Source organism: Psammomys obesus, unplaced genomic scaffold (genome assembly GCF_907164565.1).
Source record: "Psammomys obesus unplaced genomic scaffold, mPsaObe1.curated_primary_1811, whole genome shotgun sequence".
Taxonomy (NCBI): Eukaryota; Metazoa; Chordata; class Mammalia; order Rodentia; family Muridae; genus Psammomys; species Psammomys obesus.
This window is the reverse complement of record NW_026587382.1, coordinates 1,733,763-1,753,477: the sequence shown is the minus strand read 5'-3', so window position 1 is coordinate 1,753,477 and position 19,715 is coordinate 1,733,763. Positions and strand designations below refer to the sequence as shown.

The window sequence follows — 19,715 nt, the reverse complement described above, 5'->3', positions numbered from 1 at the left end:
ATCTTACGACTTCTGAATGCTCAATGGGGGCCCCGCGGTAGCACCCCAGAAGTCCAGGCAGGTCTCCTTACTCTGGTTCCACGCTGGACACGCAACTTACTCGTGGCCTCGGCGTGTCAAGGGCGTGCAGCCAATCAGCGCGAGGAAGGCTTCCTCAGAGGCCAATCGGAGCCCGGGGAAGTGACCTCACCCAAGGGGGCGCTGTGTGGGCCGGGAAGCCTCTCCTTAGAGCTGTGAGCGCCTCCGGAGCACTGCCTTCCTCCACACCCTCCTCACTTCCTGGAAGATAACACCGCCCACCCCCTGCCCAGAGGAGAGGGAGAAAGGCTAACGAAATTCCACAAAGGAAGAACCAAAACAGAAACTGCGGGCCACACGCCGCTGCCCGGGGAGAGCAGTGTATTTAGGGACTTCCTTAAATACCCCTTTCAAAGTGGGCTCTCCAGGCCCTGCAGAACTGTGTCAGGCTGAGAAGTGAGTCAGGCCTCTCTCCTGGCCCCTAGCTTTCTTGCTGCCATCAGTAGGTGTAAATAAGGACGCGATCAAGGTCAAGTGTGACAAAGAGAGGGCTCAGGCCCGGGTGAACGCGCCTGAATGTACGGCGCAGGTCCCTGTGCCCGAGGCCGGCGGCTGGGGGCGTCAGCTGGTCTGTGGGGGACCCTGGCCTTTCCCCAGCTTTCAGACAGCACTACAGATGGGCTCTTGAATGTGACCCCCGGTAGCGTTGAGAGGTAAAGGACACGGGACAAGCAGAGGGTCAGCACTGGTGGCCCAGGCCTGAGATCCCGGCTTGGGAGGCCAAGACAGTTTAAGGTCTGTTTGGGCTACAGAGTTGGTTCAAGGCCAACTCAGGCAACTTATCCAAACACTGTCTCAAGCTGTAAAATAAATATATACAAAGAGCTGGGGGCATGGCTTAGCGAGAGAGCTCAGCATTTGCAAGGCTCTAAATTCAGTCCTCAGTGGGGTGGGGTGGGGAGGAAGAATGGCTTGACTGGACATCCCCTTCAGCCTTTCCCCAGCCCTTCCCCTGTGCATGTCACTCTGGGTAGACAGACAGATACAAACATTTTATTTAAAAATACCGGACAGGTCTGACTGCTCTCGACAGCTTCCACCCCAAGCCTTATAAAAATCAGGGAGAGGTGTGGACTCAGCTGCCTCCGCTCTAACAACCCTGTCACACTTCAGCTCTTCTTTCAGACTAAGATATCCGTTATTTCCCCAAATGTGAGAGGTGACACAGAGATCCGAGGAAGAAAGATGGCTCCATGTCACTGCTGTGCACCACAACCCCCAGGAGTCCCAAGGGTCACCTTCGTTCTGACTAAACGATTCTCCCTCACAAAAGTAAATAAGAGGAAGTCGGGTGTGGTGCTGTGCCCTGTAATCTCAAGATTCGGGAGGTGGAGGCAGGAGGATCAGGAGTTCGAGGCCAACCTCAGCTGCATATTGACTTCCAGGCCAGCCTGTGCTACAAGAGATCCTGTCTCAAAAACAAGAACAGAAACAGGGAAAACCTGAAGCAGTAGGGCTATCTGGCCCCTCTATCTCCAATCAAGAAAGCTATGTGGGCCCAGGTTTTCAGTATATGGCCTCATCCATATTGTCATCGCTGTCACCTCCAAAGTCTTCTCCATTGTCAAAATATGACATGATGTAATCAGTTTCCTGAAACACAAAGAGAAGCAAGGATCAGGAATGATTTCAGAGTTCTTCCTCCCTTCGCTTTCCAGGCTCCTTCCCTCCCAGACACACCTTTTCAGGTCGGGGGCGCCCGTACCAGCGGTTATAAATTTATTTTATCTTTGCATGCCTAGAGTCCTCTGAGGCCAGAAAATGGCATCAGATGCCCCGGAACTGGAGTTGCAAATGGTTGTGAGCCAGCATGTGGACCCCGGGAACGGAGCTTGGGTCCTCTGGAAGAGCAGCAAGTGCTTTAACCATCGCCATTCCTCCAGCCCCATGTTATACATTTTAAAAATACATTTCTTTGTGTTTGTCTGTCTACGCCATGCATGCCCTGGTGCTCCCGGGGAAGTCAGAAGACAGCTTGTGGGAGTCAGTTCCTCCTTCTGCTCTGTGGGTTCTGGGGATGCAACGCAGGTCGCCAGGCTTGAGAGCCTGCTCCTTTGCCCTCTGAGCCTTCTAACCTGCCACGCTATGTGTTTTGAGAATGGCCAGGGGCAAATGGCATGGAGGAAGGCTTCTACCCCCATTGGCTCTGTCACTTTGGGCCCTGCAACTCTCTGAGATCATCTGTGTGAGAGCGGAGAGCCCAGGGTTAGTTAGATGGCTCAGCACAAAAGGTGCTTGCTGCCGAGCCAGAGGAGCTGAGTTCAATAACCAGAACTCACTTGGAAGGTGACACACGCAAGCACAGGCACACCCCCACGCTCACGAGAATAAAAGCTGGCTTTGATGTTAAGAGCACTTGTTGCTCTTCCAGAGGACCCAAACTCAGATTCCAGCACCTAAATTGGGCAGCTCCCAACTGCTTGTAACTCCCAGCTTCAGGGGAGACCAGAGACCCTCTTTTGGCCTTGTCAGGCACCTGACCACGTTTGGTAGACAATCATACAGACACGTGCACATTATAAAACAAATCACATGTAATCCCAGCACTAGGAAGTAGAAGGGGGGGGGTTCCTGGGAGTGTCAGGCCAGCCCAGCGTACATGGGGAGCCTCTGTCTCAGAAACAAAACGAAACAAACAACAGCAACAAAGAGAGTTGTGAGCAGGAGCTTGTGAGGGGGACAGGAGGGGAGGAGCCCCTTCACCTCTTCATGCTCTTCTTCGTCATACTCCTCTTCTTCCCCCTCCTCCTTTTCTTCCTCCTCTTCTTTCTCTTCATCTTCCTCCGAAGTCACTTCCTCCTCCTTCTTCTCTAGAGTCTCATGTGAGGATGAAGGGGAAGAGAAACTCGTATTCAGCAAACACAGGCAGAACTGAGGTTCTAAGGGGCCTGGAGTCTGGCTGTCTCTCGTACTTCCCCCTCACCTCCAGTTTCTGTATTGTTTCCTCTTTATCTTCTGTGCTCTTAGGGGGCCTCTTGGGGAGTATAATGGTGGTCCCTGTTTGGAGGATCAGAAAGTGCCCTTAGGAAGCACATCTCCTAACTGGCTTTCTTTCCAGTTTTTAAATTTGGCTTTTCTTTGTGCGTGCGAGTGCCTGTGCGTTTATGAGTGGGGTCTTCCTTCTTCCATGTGGGTTCTATGGGTTGGTGTCTTGAGCCGCTGAGCCGGTTCCCTCCGGGTTGGCGGGCCACCCCGCCCTCTGGCAGCAAACATAGCCCTCTGCTGCCCTCATGTGGTCCTTGCGGCAGCAGCTGACCACGCCTCAGCCTCCCTGTCCAGATTCACTTACGCTCCTTTCGAAGTTTCCGCACTCGAATCTTGAGCTCTCTGGGTAGACGCCGCCAATCTGGGAACAGTGAGGGCGTGGGTCAGCCCCCGCCCGGGGCCTTCTGTGAATGGCGACGGGTACTAAAGGGCAGGGAGGCTTTAAAAGGCCAGGAAAGGAGGGAGGGGTTGGCTGTAGGCTGGACGTCTCTGGTGAGGCGGGCGCTGTTAAAAGTAGGGTTTTCCGGTGCACAGCTGACAGATAGTTTGTAGGTGTCCGTGCAGGAAAGCGAGGGTGCGGGCCAGCCACCTACCAGGGTTCCAGTCGATGGCGCTGTCAATCGGCCCAGACATCTGATACTTGTCCGAGTAACGTTCCACATCTGAGGGGTCAGAGGCCACGAGTTAGCGCTCTACGTGTCAGTCTCCCTCTTACTAATGGGTTAGCTTGTTACATAATTCCTCAGCTCTGTGAGCCCTCAGCTCCAGGGCCTCGGCAGAAACGCATCACCAATGGAGGATGAGTGCTTTGCAAACGTAGGCTGTTCAGAGACCTGGCACCACAGTTAACCGTCTGTTGAGTACAAGTTTTAGCACAACTTCCAACTAGTTAAGTGTCTGTTGAGTTGTGTTAAAGTTTGTACTTCCCCCCTCATTATATTTTGGAACTAAGATGTTAAAGCTTTGCTGTCTCACTAGGCCTAAGGCTAAGGGTTCCCCTCAACTCTCCAATACCGTGATATATTTCAAACCTTTTTTGTTTTTGTTTTTGTTTTGTTTTGTTTTTACCCCCGAGACAGGGTTTCTCTGTGTAGCCCTGGCTGTCTTGGACTCACTTTGTAGACCTGGCTGGCTTCAAACTCACAGAGATTCGCCGGCCTCTGCCTCCCCACATGCTAGGATTCCGGGGTGCAGAGGAGTAAGCGCCCTCCACCTCTCTGGCCTCCCGGGGCGCTGAGCATGCGCATTGCCTGTGGACGGTCTACTGACCTCTCTTGGGGACGGCTGGCCGGATGAAGTAGGGGAGCTGCCTCATGGCCCCGCGCAGCTCTTGCTTCAGGGCCAGCACATACTCCCCTTCCTCTCCTGCGGGCAGGGGCACTGGGTGGAACTCCAAGGGCTGAAGATAAACAATGGTCAGGCAGGACAAAAACGCTGCAATAAAACCTTGCAGGGTCGTTCCCCTGAGGAGAATCCGGTGCCCCAGGAAACAGAGGGCCAGGAAGAATGGGAGGGCAAGTCAGCATTGTGAAAGCTGTGCGGTGGGCAAACATCTGCGGGTTGCAGGGTCGGGATGCGCATGGCTGAGGATGGGCAGGGGGACTCTGTGGGCTCATGTGGTCAGCGGGCACATGGGAGTGGGAGGGGAGGGAGGGAGACACTCACGGGGAAGAGTGGAGAAGGCTGGAGAGTGGGTGGGGGCAGAGCGTCACCCTTCGCAATGCCCACAGCCTCCATGTTGAAGGTCAGCTGGCCTCGGCCACGACCCCGGCCCCCACCCCGGCTGGCCATGCTGGAGGGGCCTGGAGACTCAGAGATCCAGGGAGGAAAACCTGATAAAGACAAAAGAGAGAGATGACGTAGAGTAGAACAGATGGGAAGCCAGGAGGCCTCATGACGCCTTACGTTCTTCGGCAGGTGACTCTCTCCTCCGTGCTGAGGTTCAAACCCTGGGCTTTTCTCATGCTAGGGAAGCACTTGACCTTCGAGCTGTATTCCAAATCCTTTTCCCGTGACACTTAAAAAACCCACTGATGCTGGGCAGTGGGAGTGCACGCCTTTAGTTCCAGCATTTGAGGAGCAAGGGCAGGTAGATCTCCGAGTTCCAGGCTAGCCTGATGTATTGGGCAAGTTTCAGAACAGCCAGGGCTATGCAGAGAAACCCTGTCTCAAAATAACTAACTAACTAAATAAATAAATAAATAAAAGATATAATTAAAATAAATAAAACAGAAAGTTAAGAGTGGTATCATAAACCTTCAATCCCAGCCCTGCACTTGGAAGGCAAAGGCAGGAGGATTACAAATTTGAGGCCAGCCTGGTCTACACAGAGTTCTAGGCCACTCAACAATAAACAAATAGGGAGCAGGAGAGGATATTCGGTGGCGTGGTTAAGATGTGCATTTCAGCCAGATGGTGGTGTCGTACTCGGGAAGCAGAGGCAGGCGGAGCTCGGTGAGTTCAAGGCTAGCCAGGTCTACAAAGAGAATTCCAGGACAGCCAAGGCTGCTACAGAGAAACTCTGTCTCGAAAAACCAATAAATAAATAAATAAATAAATAAATAAATACATACATACATAAATACATAAATAAATGGAGATGTATTTCTTTTTGCAGAGGAATGGAGTTTAGTTCCCAGCACCTGTGCCAAAAGGCTCACAACCATTTGTAAACCCAGCTCCAGGGGCTCTAACACCCCTGTCTGGCCCCCGTGGGTGCCTGCACTCGCCTGCATTCCTGCGTACGTGTGCAAAGGCACACACACTTGCACACACACACACACACACACACACACACACACGCACGCACAATTTTAAAACATTTACAAATATTTTTAAAGAGGGTTTGGAGAGCTGGCCTGGTGGCTAAAAGCATATCGTGTCCTTGCAAGGACCTGGGTTTGGTCCCCACCACTCACACTGCGCAATTCCCAATGGCCTGGAGCTCCAGTTCCAGGAGGTCTAATGCCCTTTTACAGCCTCCACAGACATTTCACATACGTGGTATACACACATATAAGTAAAAAATAATATTTTAAAGCACTAAGAAAAAAAAATCAATTTTGGCTAGAGCAATATCCCAGCGGTCAAGCGTGGGCCCGGCTCTTCCAGAAGACGAATTTGATTCCCAGCACTCACATGGGTGACTTACTATAACTCCAGATCCGGAGGATCCAGCTGCCTTTGGCCTTAATGGACACCTTAACTCATGAATTCAGAGACACACAGATACCCGTAAATAAAGATAAGATAAACACTTTTGGTTTTTGAGATTTTTATTTCTTTTTAATTTATGTATACGGGTGTTTTGCAGGCATGTACGGATACCATTTGCATGCAGTGCCCAAGAAGGCCAGAAGAGGGCACTGTTTCTCCAGAGATCTTGAGCTACAGATGGTAGCCTCCTGATAAGTGTATGGGGACTCGAACCTGAGTCCTCTGGAAGGGCAGTCAGTGCTCTCAATCACAGAACCATCTCTTCAGCCCCCAATAAAATAGATGAATATTAGACTATAATCCCAAAGTACAGAGTAAATGTCTACAAGTCCACAGTGACATAAACGACTCGGAAAGGACAAATTTCTTGTGCAGAGTTCTAAAGTAAAATAAAGCATGTAGATAGTCCATGCTAACAGGAGAGGAGCATAATTCCCGATCCTCAAGAGTGCGCTGCATAGGGAGTTTTGTCCCATATGCTTTTGACAAGTTGGAGGGTCTGGAATACTTTTCCAATGGACATCACTCTAGCTAGGTGACCAAGACCATCATCAATGCAGTAACGCACAACGACAGTATGTCTTTTCTATGTAAAGACAGGGTTTCTCTGGGTAGCCCTGGCTGTCATGGACTCTCTTTGTAGACCAGGCTGGCCTGGAACTCTGAACATGATGTAATGACATTTGTTTTCTTTCCAGTTTTGTTGATTCTGGGTCCCTGGTAGCCTAGGCTGACCTGAACCTCACTGTGTAGCCAGTGAGGACTGTGCCCTTCTCATCTGCCTGCCTCCACTCTAGAGGTGCTGGGACCATGAGGCCTGGGCCTCTTCTCCTGTCTCTCTCTGTCTCTCCTTTTCTTCTACCTTTCCTTGACAAGGTCTCACTATGTAACCCAGGCTGTCCTTGAACACCCATTCCTTCTGTCTCAGCTTCCCAAATGCTAGGCCTCCATACATGTGCCAGATGTGAAACAGTATTTTTACCTCTGTGACCTTCATTCCCAAAGCTCATAAATCCAGTTTAGTCAAGATTATCAGGAATAAGAGATTGAAAACTGTGAAATCACAGAGGATCCCAAGGGGATGAGACAAAATGGCACTTTGAATGGGACAGTGACACATGAAGAGACTATTATATGAAACCTGAAGAAATCTGAATAAAAGATAGACCTTGAAAAATTATAACAACAGTGGTGCATTAATTGTAACAAATGCATTACACAACATACAGCATTAAAAATAGGGGAGCTGTGTGCCAGGGGTCTGTGGGGGCTCTGCGGGTTTTCTGCTCACCTTTTCTGTGAATGTTATTCTGCAGTCCGGGAAGTTGGATCCAGGGCTTTCCGCCTTCTAAGAGGACATGCAGTCACTGGACTACATCCCAAGCCCTGTAAACATTGTTCTATTTTGGGTGATGGGTTTTAATGATTGTTCTCTACTTTCTTTTGGAGTGTGCATTAATTTTTCCTATAATGTATGAATAGTTCTTTTATGATAAGAGAAAACTATTAGGTAAGCATTGTGGCTTTGTAATCCCAGCACTTGGCGGTGGGGGGGCTGAGAAAAGAGGAAAGCCAAGGAGTCTGGGGCTATCCTGGGCTATGCAGAAGGGTCTAAAAAAAAATGTTCTAAAAACAGTTCTAAAATATGACATGGGATTCTGAACGGGATGGTGACATATGAAAATACAATTATACTAAACCTAAACTGGTGATCCCACTGTCTCCACCTCCCAAGTTCTAACATTACAGGTATGTGCCAACATGACCAGCCAATAAAAAAGATGACTAATTTAACATTTTCTATGAGTTTAAGGAGATGTCTCATCAGGCAAAGGCTCTTGGGCATGCAAACTGACAACCCGAGTCTGATCCATGGAACCAACGGGAAACAGAAACAGAAGAACAGTGGAAGCTTATAGGCTAACTGGCCTGAAATCCACTGCTCAGGGTTAGCGATCCTTGCCTCAAGCTGGGGAGAGCAGATGAGGTCAGAGAACTTTGGGCATTTTCTCTTTTACACACACATACAATTAAAGTAAAAGTTCAAACATTTAACTAAATGTAAATATATATCTCATGTACAGAATCATAATTAAGATTAATAATCTGCAGCGGGAAGAAAATGGCACCTGAGGAGTTATGGAAGTCTAACTACCATGATAAGAATGGAAGGGAAGAACTGCTGTTGGGAGGCTGTTCTGCGGGCCTCCGGGAGGACGGAGCAGCTGGTTTAGGTCCCTTGGAAGACACAGCTCTAGCTGTGGAGAACAGGTGGTTGTAATGGCAAAGCAACGATGAGTTAGGCAAAGCCCGTGAACGTGGAGGTTAGATGACTCCATCCCACATATTTGCACATATTCCCACAGTAAACAAGTGATCGCCAAAGATGCAGAGGGAAAGATGCTGAATCCTGTCTAACGTAGGCATCAAGCCGGCGGGCAGAGACTTCTTCCCCTCTCAGCGTGGGACGCTGTAAGGAGCCCGTTGACGATGGCAACAAATGGCCCTGAAAAGCTTCCAGCAAGCCGGGAAGCTGCTGCTCCTGCTCTGCAAGCGCCTTCTAGATAACTGTTTTCACTCACGGGCTGGTGGGGTCGTCGGCTCTGGTCGGCAAAGCTTCCCTGTGCTAGAGTCAGCAGGGCCTCTGAGGCTGGTCAGAGTGTATCGAATGCATGACTGTTGGTCGTCAGACCACATGCAAGATACCCGTATCATCTACTCTGAGGTTTAGAGGGAGCAAAGGGCACAGCGTGAAGAACATTTCCGGACATGGCATGGCTGCTGAACCCTTGAACTCACAGCAGCTGTGATTAACGAGACAAGCTGGGCAGGAGACTGGGCTGTTGCTGTGCTGTCACAGGAAAAGGGGATCGTGGGACCCAACCCTCCCAAAGAGTTTGTAGGAACTTAGTAACTGATGCGAGAGGGAGAAACTCTGCAGTGCCGCAGCCACTGGGAAGGGTCTCATTCTCCTGGAAAGAAACTCTTCCTGAGCCAGGCAGTGGCGGCGCTCACCTTTAATCCCAGCACTCAGGCAGAGACAGGTGAGCTTCAGGCCAGGCTAGTCTACAATGGAGCCTCCAAACCAGCCAGGGCTACGTAGTGAGATCTTATCTCAGGGAAAAAGTGACAGAAAGAGCTGGGGAGTTGGCTCAGTGGCTGAGAGCATAGTCTGCTCTTCCAGAGGTCCGGAGTTCAATTCCCAGCAACCACATGATGGCTCACAACCATCTATGATGGGATCTGATGCCCTCTTCTGGTGTGCAGACACACATGCAGGCAGAACATTGTATACATAATAACTAAATCCTTAACAAAAAGAAACTGGTTGGGCTGGAGAGATGTCTCAGAGGTTAAGAGCACTGGCTGCTCTTCCAGAGGTCCTGAGTTCAATTCCCAGCAACCCCATGGTAGCTCACAACCATCTATAAAGAGATCTTGTGCCCTCTTCTGGCATGCAGGTGTACATGCAGATAGAACACTGTATACATAATAAATAAAATATTTTTTTTAAAAAGTGACAGAAAGAGAGGGGTGGGAAAAGAAATGATCTTTTATGCTGCTTTAAATTACCCTCAGGAAAGTCATGGAGTCACACACACCCAAAAGACGCAAAAAGCACACAGAGGTCTGACTGGGAAGGAGGAGGTTAGCAGGAATGGGGGAAGGGTAAGAAAGGGTAAGCCCCTGCTCCCTGCTGTGCGCCTGTGTGTGTGTGTGTGTGTGTGAGAGAGAGAGAGAGAGAGAGAGAGAGAGAGAGAGAGAATGAATATGATTGACATACACTGTACAGCCCGGCAGTGGGCGCACAACTGTAATCCCAGCGCTCAAGAGGCAGAGGCAGGTGGATCTCTGTGAGTTCAAGACCAGCCTGGCCTACAGAGCTAGTTCCAGGACAGTCACACCATACATTAGATGACTGATGTACATCTATGAAAAAGTCACAACGGAACCCCTTTTTGTAATTAACGTACACTAATGCAAACGTCAAGAGATCCCTGAGGGCATTTAAAGTCTGCTCTAATGTGATCCATATCTGCTCCTGCTAATGTCGGGCGTCCCTGGTGCTCACTAATGCACAGAGCTTTCTCCACACACCAGCTCTCCCACCACAGGCTCCGCCCGCTTAAGCATACCTTTGTACTGGAGTAAAAGTTAGTGAGAGCACATTTCAACAAAACGTACAAAAACCAAAAACCCCAACAAATTCATGGAGTTTAGGGAAGGTAGAGCTGCGAGTGGGAGCACACGCCTGTGCTCCCAGCGCTTGAGGGGCAAAGGGAGGGCGGTCTGGAGTTCACAGTCATCCTGGGCCACGCAGTGAGTTTCTGGCCATCTTGGACAATGTGAGTTCCTGCCTGCAATCAAACAAAAGGAGCCCCAGTCCTAGCTACGTAAACTTCATTCTTCCTTCTTCTGGAAAATAGGAATCATGAGACTTTCAAATTTTAGGTCGTTTTAAATTGCCTTGAAGAGGCACCAGGACCAAGGCAACTCTCAGAAGAGACTTTACTGGGGGCGTACAGTTTCAGAGTGTGAATCTGTGACCATCGTGGCAGGGATGGCAGCGGGCAGGCAGTCCTGGCACAAGAGCAGTAGCTGAGAACTCACCTCTCCTCCACAAGCATGAGACAGACAGAGAGAGAGAGAGGTGGGGGGTGAGGGAGTGTGAGCAAGCTAACTGGGAACAGTGAGCGCTTTTGAGACCTCAAAGCCCACCCCTTGACACGCCTCCTGTGACAAGACCACACCTCCTAAGCCTTCCCACACAGTTCCACCAACTAGGGACCAAACAGCCAATTATGTGAGCCTATGGGGGCCGTGCTCATTCAAACCACCACACCTACCATGTGCCACAGCCTCTTCTGAATGCTGGTGATAGAACAGTGCGCAAAATGGTCAAAACCAAACAGTAACAACTCTGCACACTGCTGGTGCCTCCTCCACGCAGTGCACATCCTGGTGGACTCACCAGCGTACAGGAGCTGAAGCCGTCTACGAGAGCGGATGAAGTCCCCAAGGGAGGTGACGGACTGACCAGCAGCGGGGCACTCTACCTCTACGTTTCTAATAAACAAGGCGAGAAGTCAGGACCCCGCTAGAACATCATTCCCTCCACGCAGTAGACCCGATCGCTGGAGGTGTGCCCATGATAGAGCCCTTGCTCTGGAGGTGTAAGCCCCCAGGACAGATCCCCAGCACTAAAGGGGATCAAGTACAGCAAGTAAGATGAGCATGTGGTACCTGCCTGTAATCCCAGCACTAGAGAAGCTGAGGCAGGGGCATCAAAACTCTAGGCAAGCCTAGGCTACATCATACGATACTGTCTCCCCAAAACAAAATAAATAGGAAAAAAGTAAAAGGACAAAGGCTGGACATGGTGTTGAGTGCCATTAATCCTAGCACTTGAGGCAGAGGCAGACACAGGCAGGTCTCTGTGAGTTCAAGGCCACCTTGTACTGCATGAGAGTTCCAGGCCAGCCAATGCTATAGAGTAAGACCCTGATTCAAACAACAACGACAAACAATGACAGAGATTATGAGCTGAAATTGCCAAAAAATGGTCAATAAATCTACTGTAAAATATCTGTCTGTGGGCTGGGGAGATGGCCCAGCAGTTAATGGTACTGGCTGCTGTTCCACAGGACCTGGATTCAACTCCCAGCACCCACACGGCAGCTCACAGCAGTCTGCAACTCCAGTTCTCAGGGCTCTGACACCCTCACACAGACACACATGCAGGCAAGACACCAACGCACATAAAATAAAAATAAATAAAACATTTGAGACAGGCACTGGCCGAACTGTGTAGACTAGGCTGGCCTCAAACTCAGACATCTGCCTGCCCCTCTGCCCTAGTGCCGGAGTTAAAACCACACCTGTTCCCTTTTTTTTCTTTCAAGATTTATATTTGTCTTTAATTATTAATTATGTGTACTGTTGGTGCCCATGGAGGCCTGAGGGGTCAGATTCGCCTGGAGCTGGAGTTGCAGATGGGTGCTGGGAAAGAAAGGTAGGTCCTCTGTGAGAGCAGTGCATCCTTTTAATAACTGAGCTGCTTTTCTAGCCTCTGCTTTAAAAACATATATTTGTATGTATGTGTGTGTATAATGCATGTATGTGTGTGTGTGACGTGTGTGAAGGTCAGAGGACAGCTTTAGTTGCTGTCTTTCCCCTCATGCTTTATTTTAAGGTGAGCTCGTTCTTGTTGGCCACAGCTGGCCTAAGGGCGTCTATAGGACGTCTCTCTACCTCCCATCCCGCCTGCAGGGGTGCTGGCAGTACAGCCACAGCCACCACAAAAATAATTTTAACAAAATTGCTTAGCACAAAGCCTTGGGCCCGGTTTGTCATTCAGAAGTCTGAGTTCATCTCTGGCTCCATAGTGAGTTTGGGACCAGCCTGTAGAATACACTTCATTCCTCTGACCCCCTCCTATGCTCCGTGGCACATACTGCATCCAGCCCCACTAATAATAAATTTAAGTTGAAAAAATATAAAGAAAAATATCAAATAGTGGAACGACCTGAAAAGAGCTAGTGAGTTCTCTTACTGAAGATGCTGCCTCAAAAACATTTTCCTACATAGTCACTAAGCCACAATTTACTGAATAAATTTTGTCAGAGGGTTCATTGTGATCCCCACTGGCTAGTGTTGGGCCTGGCCTGTGGTGAGGTGCTCAGTAAATAGCTGTCAAATGACTACCTGAGTCTTCCACACTTGAGAGCTCGCGAGTCATAAAGTCTCCCTTCTTCCCGTTCTCCTCGCTCTTTTCCTTCTCTTGTCTGAGAACAATTATAAAATATTAATGCAGTAAACCACCAATTTAAAAGCCCTTAATTATATGCTATGTTGTCTTTTATTGTCCCCTAATTACACTGGGAATCTAAATTCGTCCTCCTTGACAAGAGCACTGGTTTCCACAAATCAATTCCATTCAATTAATGTTTATTGAGCACAACGTGTTAAGTACCACAATCTGCCCCATCAAACCTTCCGTTCAAAGTATAGTATAGAAACATCCAAAGAGAACGTGTAATCCTCCCGCTGGGGAGGTTGTAGCAGGAGGAAGGCAAGCCGGAGGCCAGTATGCGCTACATAGCAAGGCTCTGCCGATAAAAAGAATGGGAGGAATGGAGGGAGAGGGCGAGCCCGCGCGAGAGGGTAAATACTCCAGCGGCCAAGTGTCCCGGAAAACAGGTGGACTCGCTCAGGTTGTCCTCTGACCTCCTCGCGCAAGCCGTGGCGCGCACACGCCCCCTCCCGCCCCACACAAATAACAAACGTGATCTTAAAAATTAGAGAGATCCCCACAGTGATGATCAGACACTGTCAGGCTGGGGATCAAGACATTCTTCAAGAAAGGCTGGGTAGGAGGCGGCGTTTCGGTCGGCTTGGTAGGTGAGAGGAGCCTGTCAGGCTCGTGTTAGCAGACGCGGGGACCGTGGTCGAGCCTGAGCTACAGGAGAGAGCCTCCCTCTCCCGCTTTCCTCTCTGTCCCAGGCAGGACAGAAGCCCTGACTGGCGCAGCCAGTACAGCAGAGAGAGCCCGGGAAGAAAGGACGGCCGGGGCCGAGCCGACAGGCTGACAGAAAGCGCTGTCTACCTTGCTGAGGGCACCCGGAGGCTCATTCGGGAAGCGCCGGGCCAAGCCGGCTCGGAGCCGCCAGGTCGAAGCCTTACCTGCGTCCCTTCCCCAGTCGGGGCCCACGCAGCCGCCAACTTGAAATTTGCTTTTCTTCTCCCAGCCGCGTCCTAGGCCCGCCTTCCCGGGCTTCCCATTGGTCGGCTTCCCGGCCAATCTGCGCGCGCGGAGGCGGGCGGGGTGAGCGAGCCGAACCGGAACTGCCGAGACCCGGGGCTGCAGCGTTCGCCGCCTCTACCCAGACCGAGCGGGCCCTGGACGGCGGAGTATGAGTCCGCCGGGACGGCCTGCTACGGCGAGCTCGTCCAGGCCTGCGGCTGGGCCCGAAGGCGAGAGCCGCTGCTGGAAAATGTGGCCCTGGGCTGGGGAGACCGCTCAACGGTTAACAGCTCGGCCTGCAGAGGACTGGGGTTCGGTCCCAACACCCGCCTGAAGGCTCCCAACCGCCTGACTCAGCTCCAGCGCCCTCTTCTGGCTTACGACATCACACACCCCCACACACCCCAACATCACACTTACACACCCCACACCTCACACACACCCCACACACCCCAACATCACACACACCACACACACACCTTTGAGAGTCAGTCTTTTGGTGATTTTCCGACTCTCTTATGCAGCCTCCAGCACTATCAATAAATACTTAACTTTAAAAGATTTTTAAAGGCCAGGGTCTGGTTACCCAGTCTGGGCTGGCATTGAACTCTTGATACTCTTGCCTCTGCTGATACTGGGTGTGTGCTAGCAAGCTCAGTCCCCAAAATGTTTCCCGCCCTGTGGATTGTTGCTGTGTCTGAGAAGTGGGCAGGGAGGGGCCTCGGGATCTGAGACGTCGTTGGAGAGAGAAGGCAGGAACCTAGTGGATTTTTTTTTTCTTTCTGCACTTTCCACTGCCCTTCAAGGCCCTTGGTGTAAGGGATTTGGGGGGAGGGAGGGCGGGTAGAAAGAGTCATGCTTTCACCTGTTAGAAATAGAGGGAACTCCTTCAGGATGGAGTTAAAACTAGGAGTTAGTCAACAAGAATGTGCCTGATGTCAGAGAACATGGCCTTCTAGACGGGGACGTTGCAAACGGGGGTCGTGACAAGTGCCCAGGTTTTGGAATAGTACAAAGACATCGCTGTGAAACTTTGGGGGAACTTGCTTCACCTCATTACCATTTTTTTTGCAAGAAGACAATAGTCCCCACTTTAGAGAGTTGTGAGGGTTGGAGAGGATGTATGCAAAGCACACATTGACAGCGAGTAGAAGTGGGTGTTTCCCCTACTAATATTTCTCCTCCTCCCCCAGGAACTTTTTTTTTTTCCATCTGTACGTGGTGGCCTCTGCCATTTGAATTCTCTAGGATTTTTGGTGAGCTTCCCAAACCTTCAGTACCTATCCGATGCCACCACTTCCCTTGGTACCTTCCAGCTGGACACAAACTCATCCCTAAAATATGCAGAGGGAAGCCTTGGTAACCATGGAGACAGGGCAGGTGGCTCGGAGAGGCAGAGGCAGTGAGAGCAACAGATAGGAACAGTCTGGGAGTGATTGAGGCAGGAACCTTCGGGCGAGATGGAGACATGAATCTAATGGAGTGAAGAGATGTAACGAGAGCATCGGTGTCATAGGGTTCGGTCCTCGCTCTGCCCCTATTTCCTGTGGACACCCCTGAAAATATGGGGGAAGAGGAAATCTAGAATGCCCCTTGTCCTAAAAAATGCCCCGGGAGAGCCACCTTCCTCACATTCCTAAGGGACCCAAGGGAATTGAGACCCAAGCGTCTCGATGGGCTGTGATTTCTGAGGCGTGCAGCGGGGATCCGCTACCGTCTGACTGCAGACTGTACCTTCCCTGGTATTTAAAGTACGGGAAGGGAGCCGCATCTTCTGCCTCTCTCTGCTGTGTGGACGCCGCTGCAGCTCGCGACCGCCTCCCTTCAGCCCTCTGCGCGGCGTACCATATGCCGTGTGTGGCAGTCAGGTCTGGCATACCGGAGCTCATGGAGATCTGCTGAAGCTCAGCGAAGAACCGGGATGGTTCCTGAATAGGCCACGGGAGAATCCCCTAAGGAGCGCTTAGGTTTGTCGGGGCTAGGGGAGAGGGGCTAAGGAAAGGAAGTCAAGACTGGAGGCACTAGTTTTTGTTTGTTTGTTTTTCCCTTAAGGGTTTATGGGTTTATGTGTGTGCGCAGGGGGGTGGGGAGCGGCTTGGTGCCGGACGCCCCCACCCGTGGAGACTGGGCTATAAATAGCACAGAAGAGCTCCGCCCCCCACCTCCCCTTCTCTCCTCCGGAGCCGGCGCTGTGCCCGGGGCGCACCGGGAGGAGGGACCAGGATCCAGCTCTGGGGCGCAGATACTGACACCAAGGGAATCCGGGTGCCCCCCCACGCCATGTGGGCCCCCAGGTCCCCGGCTCCTCCACCCCGGAGGCCCCCATGGCCCCGGCCTCAATCCTGGCCAGGCAGAGAAGATGCGGACATTCAGGTATCTATTTGGGGTACAGCCTGGGAGGGGGAAGAACAAGGAGCAATGGGGGAACATAGCAGAGGCCGAAGAAACCTTAATTCTTCCTCCACTCCCTCAGGTCCCAAACGCAAGCTGCTTCTCCCCCCCCACTCAATTTTTGGGGCTGTGGCAATCTGAAAGAGGTTAGGAATAGAAATATGTGTATGACTGCACGGGTGCATGTGTGTGGGTGGGTGGCGTTCAGTATCCTAGGGAGGGGGGTTCCAAGTGTGGATAAGAAAAGGGGGATGTTGGAAAGGTCTGATAAGCCATGGGGTGCGGATGGGGGGGGGGAAAAGCCCTGCGCGTGCATGTTCGTAGCTGCACGAGCTCTCATCCCCCCGGGCGGGGGCCCCCTTCCCCCCCCCCCGGGGGGGGGGGGGGGGGGGGGGGGGGGGATGCGGCGGCTCAAAGGCAGGAGTCAGGAGGAAGGACTGTGCATTGGAGCCCCCCCTCCCCCGGTCATACAGCAGGCGCCGTCATCGGTGCCTCAGTTTCCCTGCTGAGCCTGTCTCTCTCTCTTCCACAGGGATAGGCTTCGCTACCGAGACCTCAGGCCTCTCCCAACCACCACCCCCACACTCCTAACCATCTCCGGCAGGTCCCAGCCCCGGCTCTCTCGGTGCTTTGGGCCGAGCCGCAGCTATGCTGCACACGGAGGGCCACGCTCTCCTTCGGGCGGTGGGTCAGGGTAAACTACGCCTGGCCCGCTTGCTCCTGGAGGGAGGAGCCTACGTGAACGAGGGTGACGCCCAGGGGGAGACTGCGCTAATGGCGGCCTGCAGGGCCCGCTACGACGACCCTCAGAACAAGGCGCGCATGGTACGCTACCTCCTGGAGCAAGGCGCGGACCCCAACATCGCAGACCGCCTGGGACGCACGGCGCTCATGCACGCTTGCGCCGGGGGTGGGGGGGCCGCGGTGGCCTCGCTGCTCCTGGCCCACGGCGCCGACCCCTCGGTCCGAGATCACGCCGGCGCCTCCGCACTCGTCCACGCCCTGGACCGCGGGGACCGCGAGACCCTCGCCACGCTGCTGGACGCCTGCAAGGCCAAGGGCACGGAGGTCATCATCATAACCACGGATACCTCGCCCTCGGGCACCAAGAAGACCAGGCAGTATCTCAACTCCCCACCGTCCCCGGGCGTGGAGGACCCTGCGCCCGCTCCTCCCAGTCCAGGGGTCTGCACGTCGCCTTCGGAAGTCCAACTGCAGACCGCAGGAGGGGGAGGACGCGGACTGCTATCCCCCCGCGCCCAGGAGGAAGAGGAGAAAAGAGACGTGTTTGAATTCCCCCTTCCTAAGCCCCCTGACGACCCTGCCCCCGCCGAGCCTCTCCCCAAGCCGCCTCGACATCCTCCGAAGCCACTCAAAAGGCTCAACTCCGAGCCCTGGGGCCTCGTGGCCCCCCCTCAGCCGGTGCCTCCCGCGGAAGGGCGGCCGGGGATGGAGCGCCTGGCGGCCGAATTCAACGGCCTGACCCTGACCGGCAGGCCGCGGCTCTCCCGGCGCCACAGCACGGAAGGCCCCGAGGACCCGCCCCCGTGGGCGGAGAGAGTGGCGGGCGGGGGACCGCTCTCGCGCCGGAACACGGCGCCGGAGGCGCAGGAGCCCGGGCCGCCTTCGGGGCTGAGGCAGAAACTGAGCCGCATGGAGTCGGTGGAGCTCGACACGCCCGGACACTTCTGCCCGGACTCGCCCGAGTCCGGCCGCCTGTCCCTGGAGCGCCGGCGGTACAGCGCCTCTCCGCTGACCCTCCCCCCGGCGGGCTCGGTCTCCTCCCCGCGCCAGTCCCAGGAGAGTCTGCCCGGGGCCGTGTCCCCGCTGAGCGGGCGGAGGCGGAGTCCCGGGCTGCTGGAGCGCAGGGGCTCCGGGACGCTGCTCCTGGACCACATCTCGCAAACTCGACCCGGTTTCTTGCCTCCTCTCAACGTCAGCCCCCACCCTCCCATCCCCGACATTCGCCCCCAGGCCGGAGGTCGGGCGCCCTCGCTGCCTGCCCCTCCCCACTCCGGGGCGCCAGGGTCTCCTAGGACCAAGCGCAAGTTGGTGAGACGCCACTCCATGCAGACTGAGCAGATTCGCCTGCTAGGGGGGTTCCAGAGTCTAGGCGGGCCCGGGGAACCAGGGCGCTGAAAGAACTGGATGGCGACGAGGAGGGGAGGGTCAGGCCCCTGGTGGCAGGGGAACCAGCTGCGAGCTCGGACGCAGGATCTCTTGCATGTGCTCTCGGCACTGTGCACGCACACAGGTAAGCAAGTGTTCACCAGCACGGTACTCTCGCTAGCGAGGAAGGGTAAATACTGCGTTTACTGGGCATGTAGACCCACGCATTCATGCCCTGGTCATTTTCACCACAAGTACATGGGGTTACCTGGGGTCCCCGTAGGCACAGCACACCAACAAACAGGGGACCACTTGTGCTAGGGTCCCGGACTCACTAGCATTTGTTCAGAATCAGCAGGGAGCCCCACTTCTGGCTGCTCTCCTCTATCTCTGCCCCCACCCTCCCGAAGAAGCAATCCCTCCCTTGCTTTCCTTGTATGCCCTCTGCGACGCGGCCTATCCTGCCTTCACACACTCTACTTTCTCTTCATGAGCATCTCTCCCGGTTCTGCAGGACTTGCTTCTCCATGCCTGGCCCCTCGCTCACACCCTGCTTCCATCTGCTTTTCAGGATGTCTTCTTCACTTTTCTTGGGGTTCCTGCAGCAGCTCCCAGTTTCGGTTCTGTTGCTGCCTTTCATGCTCTACTCTTCTCAACTTCCTGCTTTTTATTCCCACCCTGCGCCCCTCTGCCAAACACACACACACACACCACTACAGATTGTCTTGTTTACCCCAGGGCTTGGGTCATGGGCTCTAAGCTGCTCTTCTGTGTGTCCGAGCTTATGAACACCCCCCACGGGAAGAAGTGGGGAGCAAGCCTAAGTCCTCTTACCACTTGACATGTCAAATAAATGTGTTCAGAAGTCTGTTTTGTCACTGTTGCCTGCAGGTGTGGGCTGGGGTAAAGAGGCGAGGACCGGAGGCTGACGCCTACCCAAGGAGGGAGGGTACCTCCATATTTCCAGGAGACCAACTGACCAGTAGTGGTAGGAGAAAAGGCAAATGAGGCCTGCATTTGCTAGGCCTTCCCTCCAGTCTCCTCATGCCTGCCCCCCTTTTGTTTTTCTAGACAGGGTTTCTCTGTGTAGCCCTGGCTGTCCTGGAACTCTCAACGTAGACCAGGCTGGCCTCGAACTCACAGAGATCCACCTGCCTCTGCCTCTGCCTCGCGTGTCTGGCCTTTAACGATT

At 53.1% G+C, this 19,715-nt stretch overlaps 2 protein-coding genes across 7 annotated transcripts; one reads left to right on the top strand and one right to left on the bottom strand.

Moving 5' to 3' along the window:
• Positions 1-1,055: 1,055 nt before the first annotated feature.
• Polr3gl (RNA polymerase III subunit GL) lies at positions 1,056-17,319 on the bottom strand. 3 transcript variants are annotated; one of them, XM_055603776.1, is made up of 10 exons: positions 13,963-14,034; positions 12,985-13,064; positions 11,252-11,346; positions 4,729-4,895; positions 4,333-4,462; positions 3,657-3,725; positions 3,368-3,424; positions 3,002-3,075; positions 2,782-2,895; positions 1,056-1,671 (listed from the first exon to the last, which is right to left on the bottom strand). In XM_055603776.1, exons 4-10 carry the CDS (start codon positions 4,852-4,854, stop codon positions 1,585-1,587), a joined length of 657 nt encoding a protein of 218 aa, XP_055459751.1. In that variant the 5' UTR covers positions 4,855-4,895; positions 11,252-11,346; positions 12,985-13,064; positions 13,963-14,034; the 3' UTR covers positions 1,056-1,584. The 3 variants fall into 3 exon arrangements, with proteins under 3 accessions (XP_055459751.1, XP_055459752.1, XP_055459750.1); XM_055603777.1 differs by lacking the exons at positions 11,252-11,346; positions 12,985-13,064; positions 13,963-14,034 and adding an exon at positions 17,249-17,319; XM_055603775.1 differs by lacking the exons at positions 11,252-11,346; positions 12,985-13,064 and having other exon boundaries at positions 13,963-14,039.
• Ankrd34a (ankyrin repeat domain 34A) lies at positions 14,976-19,449 on the top strand. Of its 4 annotated transcripts, XM_055603772.1 has the most exons (4): positions 14,976-15,990; positions 16,076-16,396; positions 16,497-16,560; positions 16,947-19,449. In XM_055603772.1, exon 4 carries the CDS (start codon positions 17,063-17,065, stop codon positions 18,551-18,553), a length of 1,491 nt encoding a protein of 496 aa, XP_055459747.1. In that variant the 5' UTR covers positions 14,976-15,990; positions 16,076-16,396; positions 16,497-16,560; positions 16,947-17,062; the 3' UTR covers positions 18,554-19,449. The 4 variants fall into 4 exon arrangements, with proteins under 4 accessions (XP_055459747.1, XP_055459746.1, XP_055459749.1 ...); XM_055603771.1 differs by having other exon boundaries at positions 15,971-16,396; XM_055603774.1 differs by lacking the exon at positions 16,497-16,560 and having other exon boundaries at positions 15,971-16,396.
• Positions 19,450-19,715: the final 266 nt, after the last annotated feature.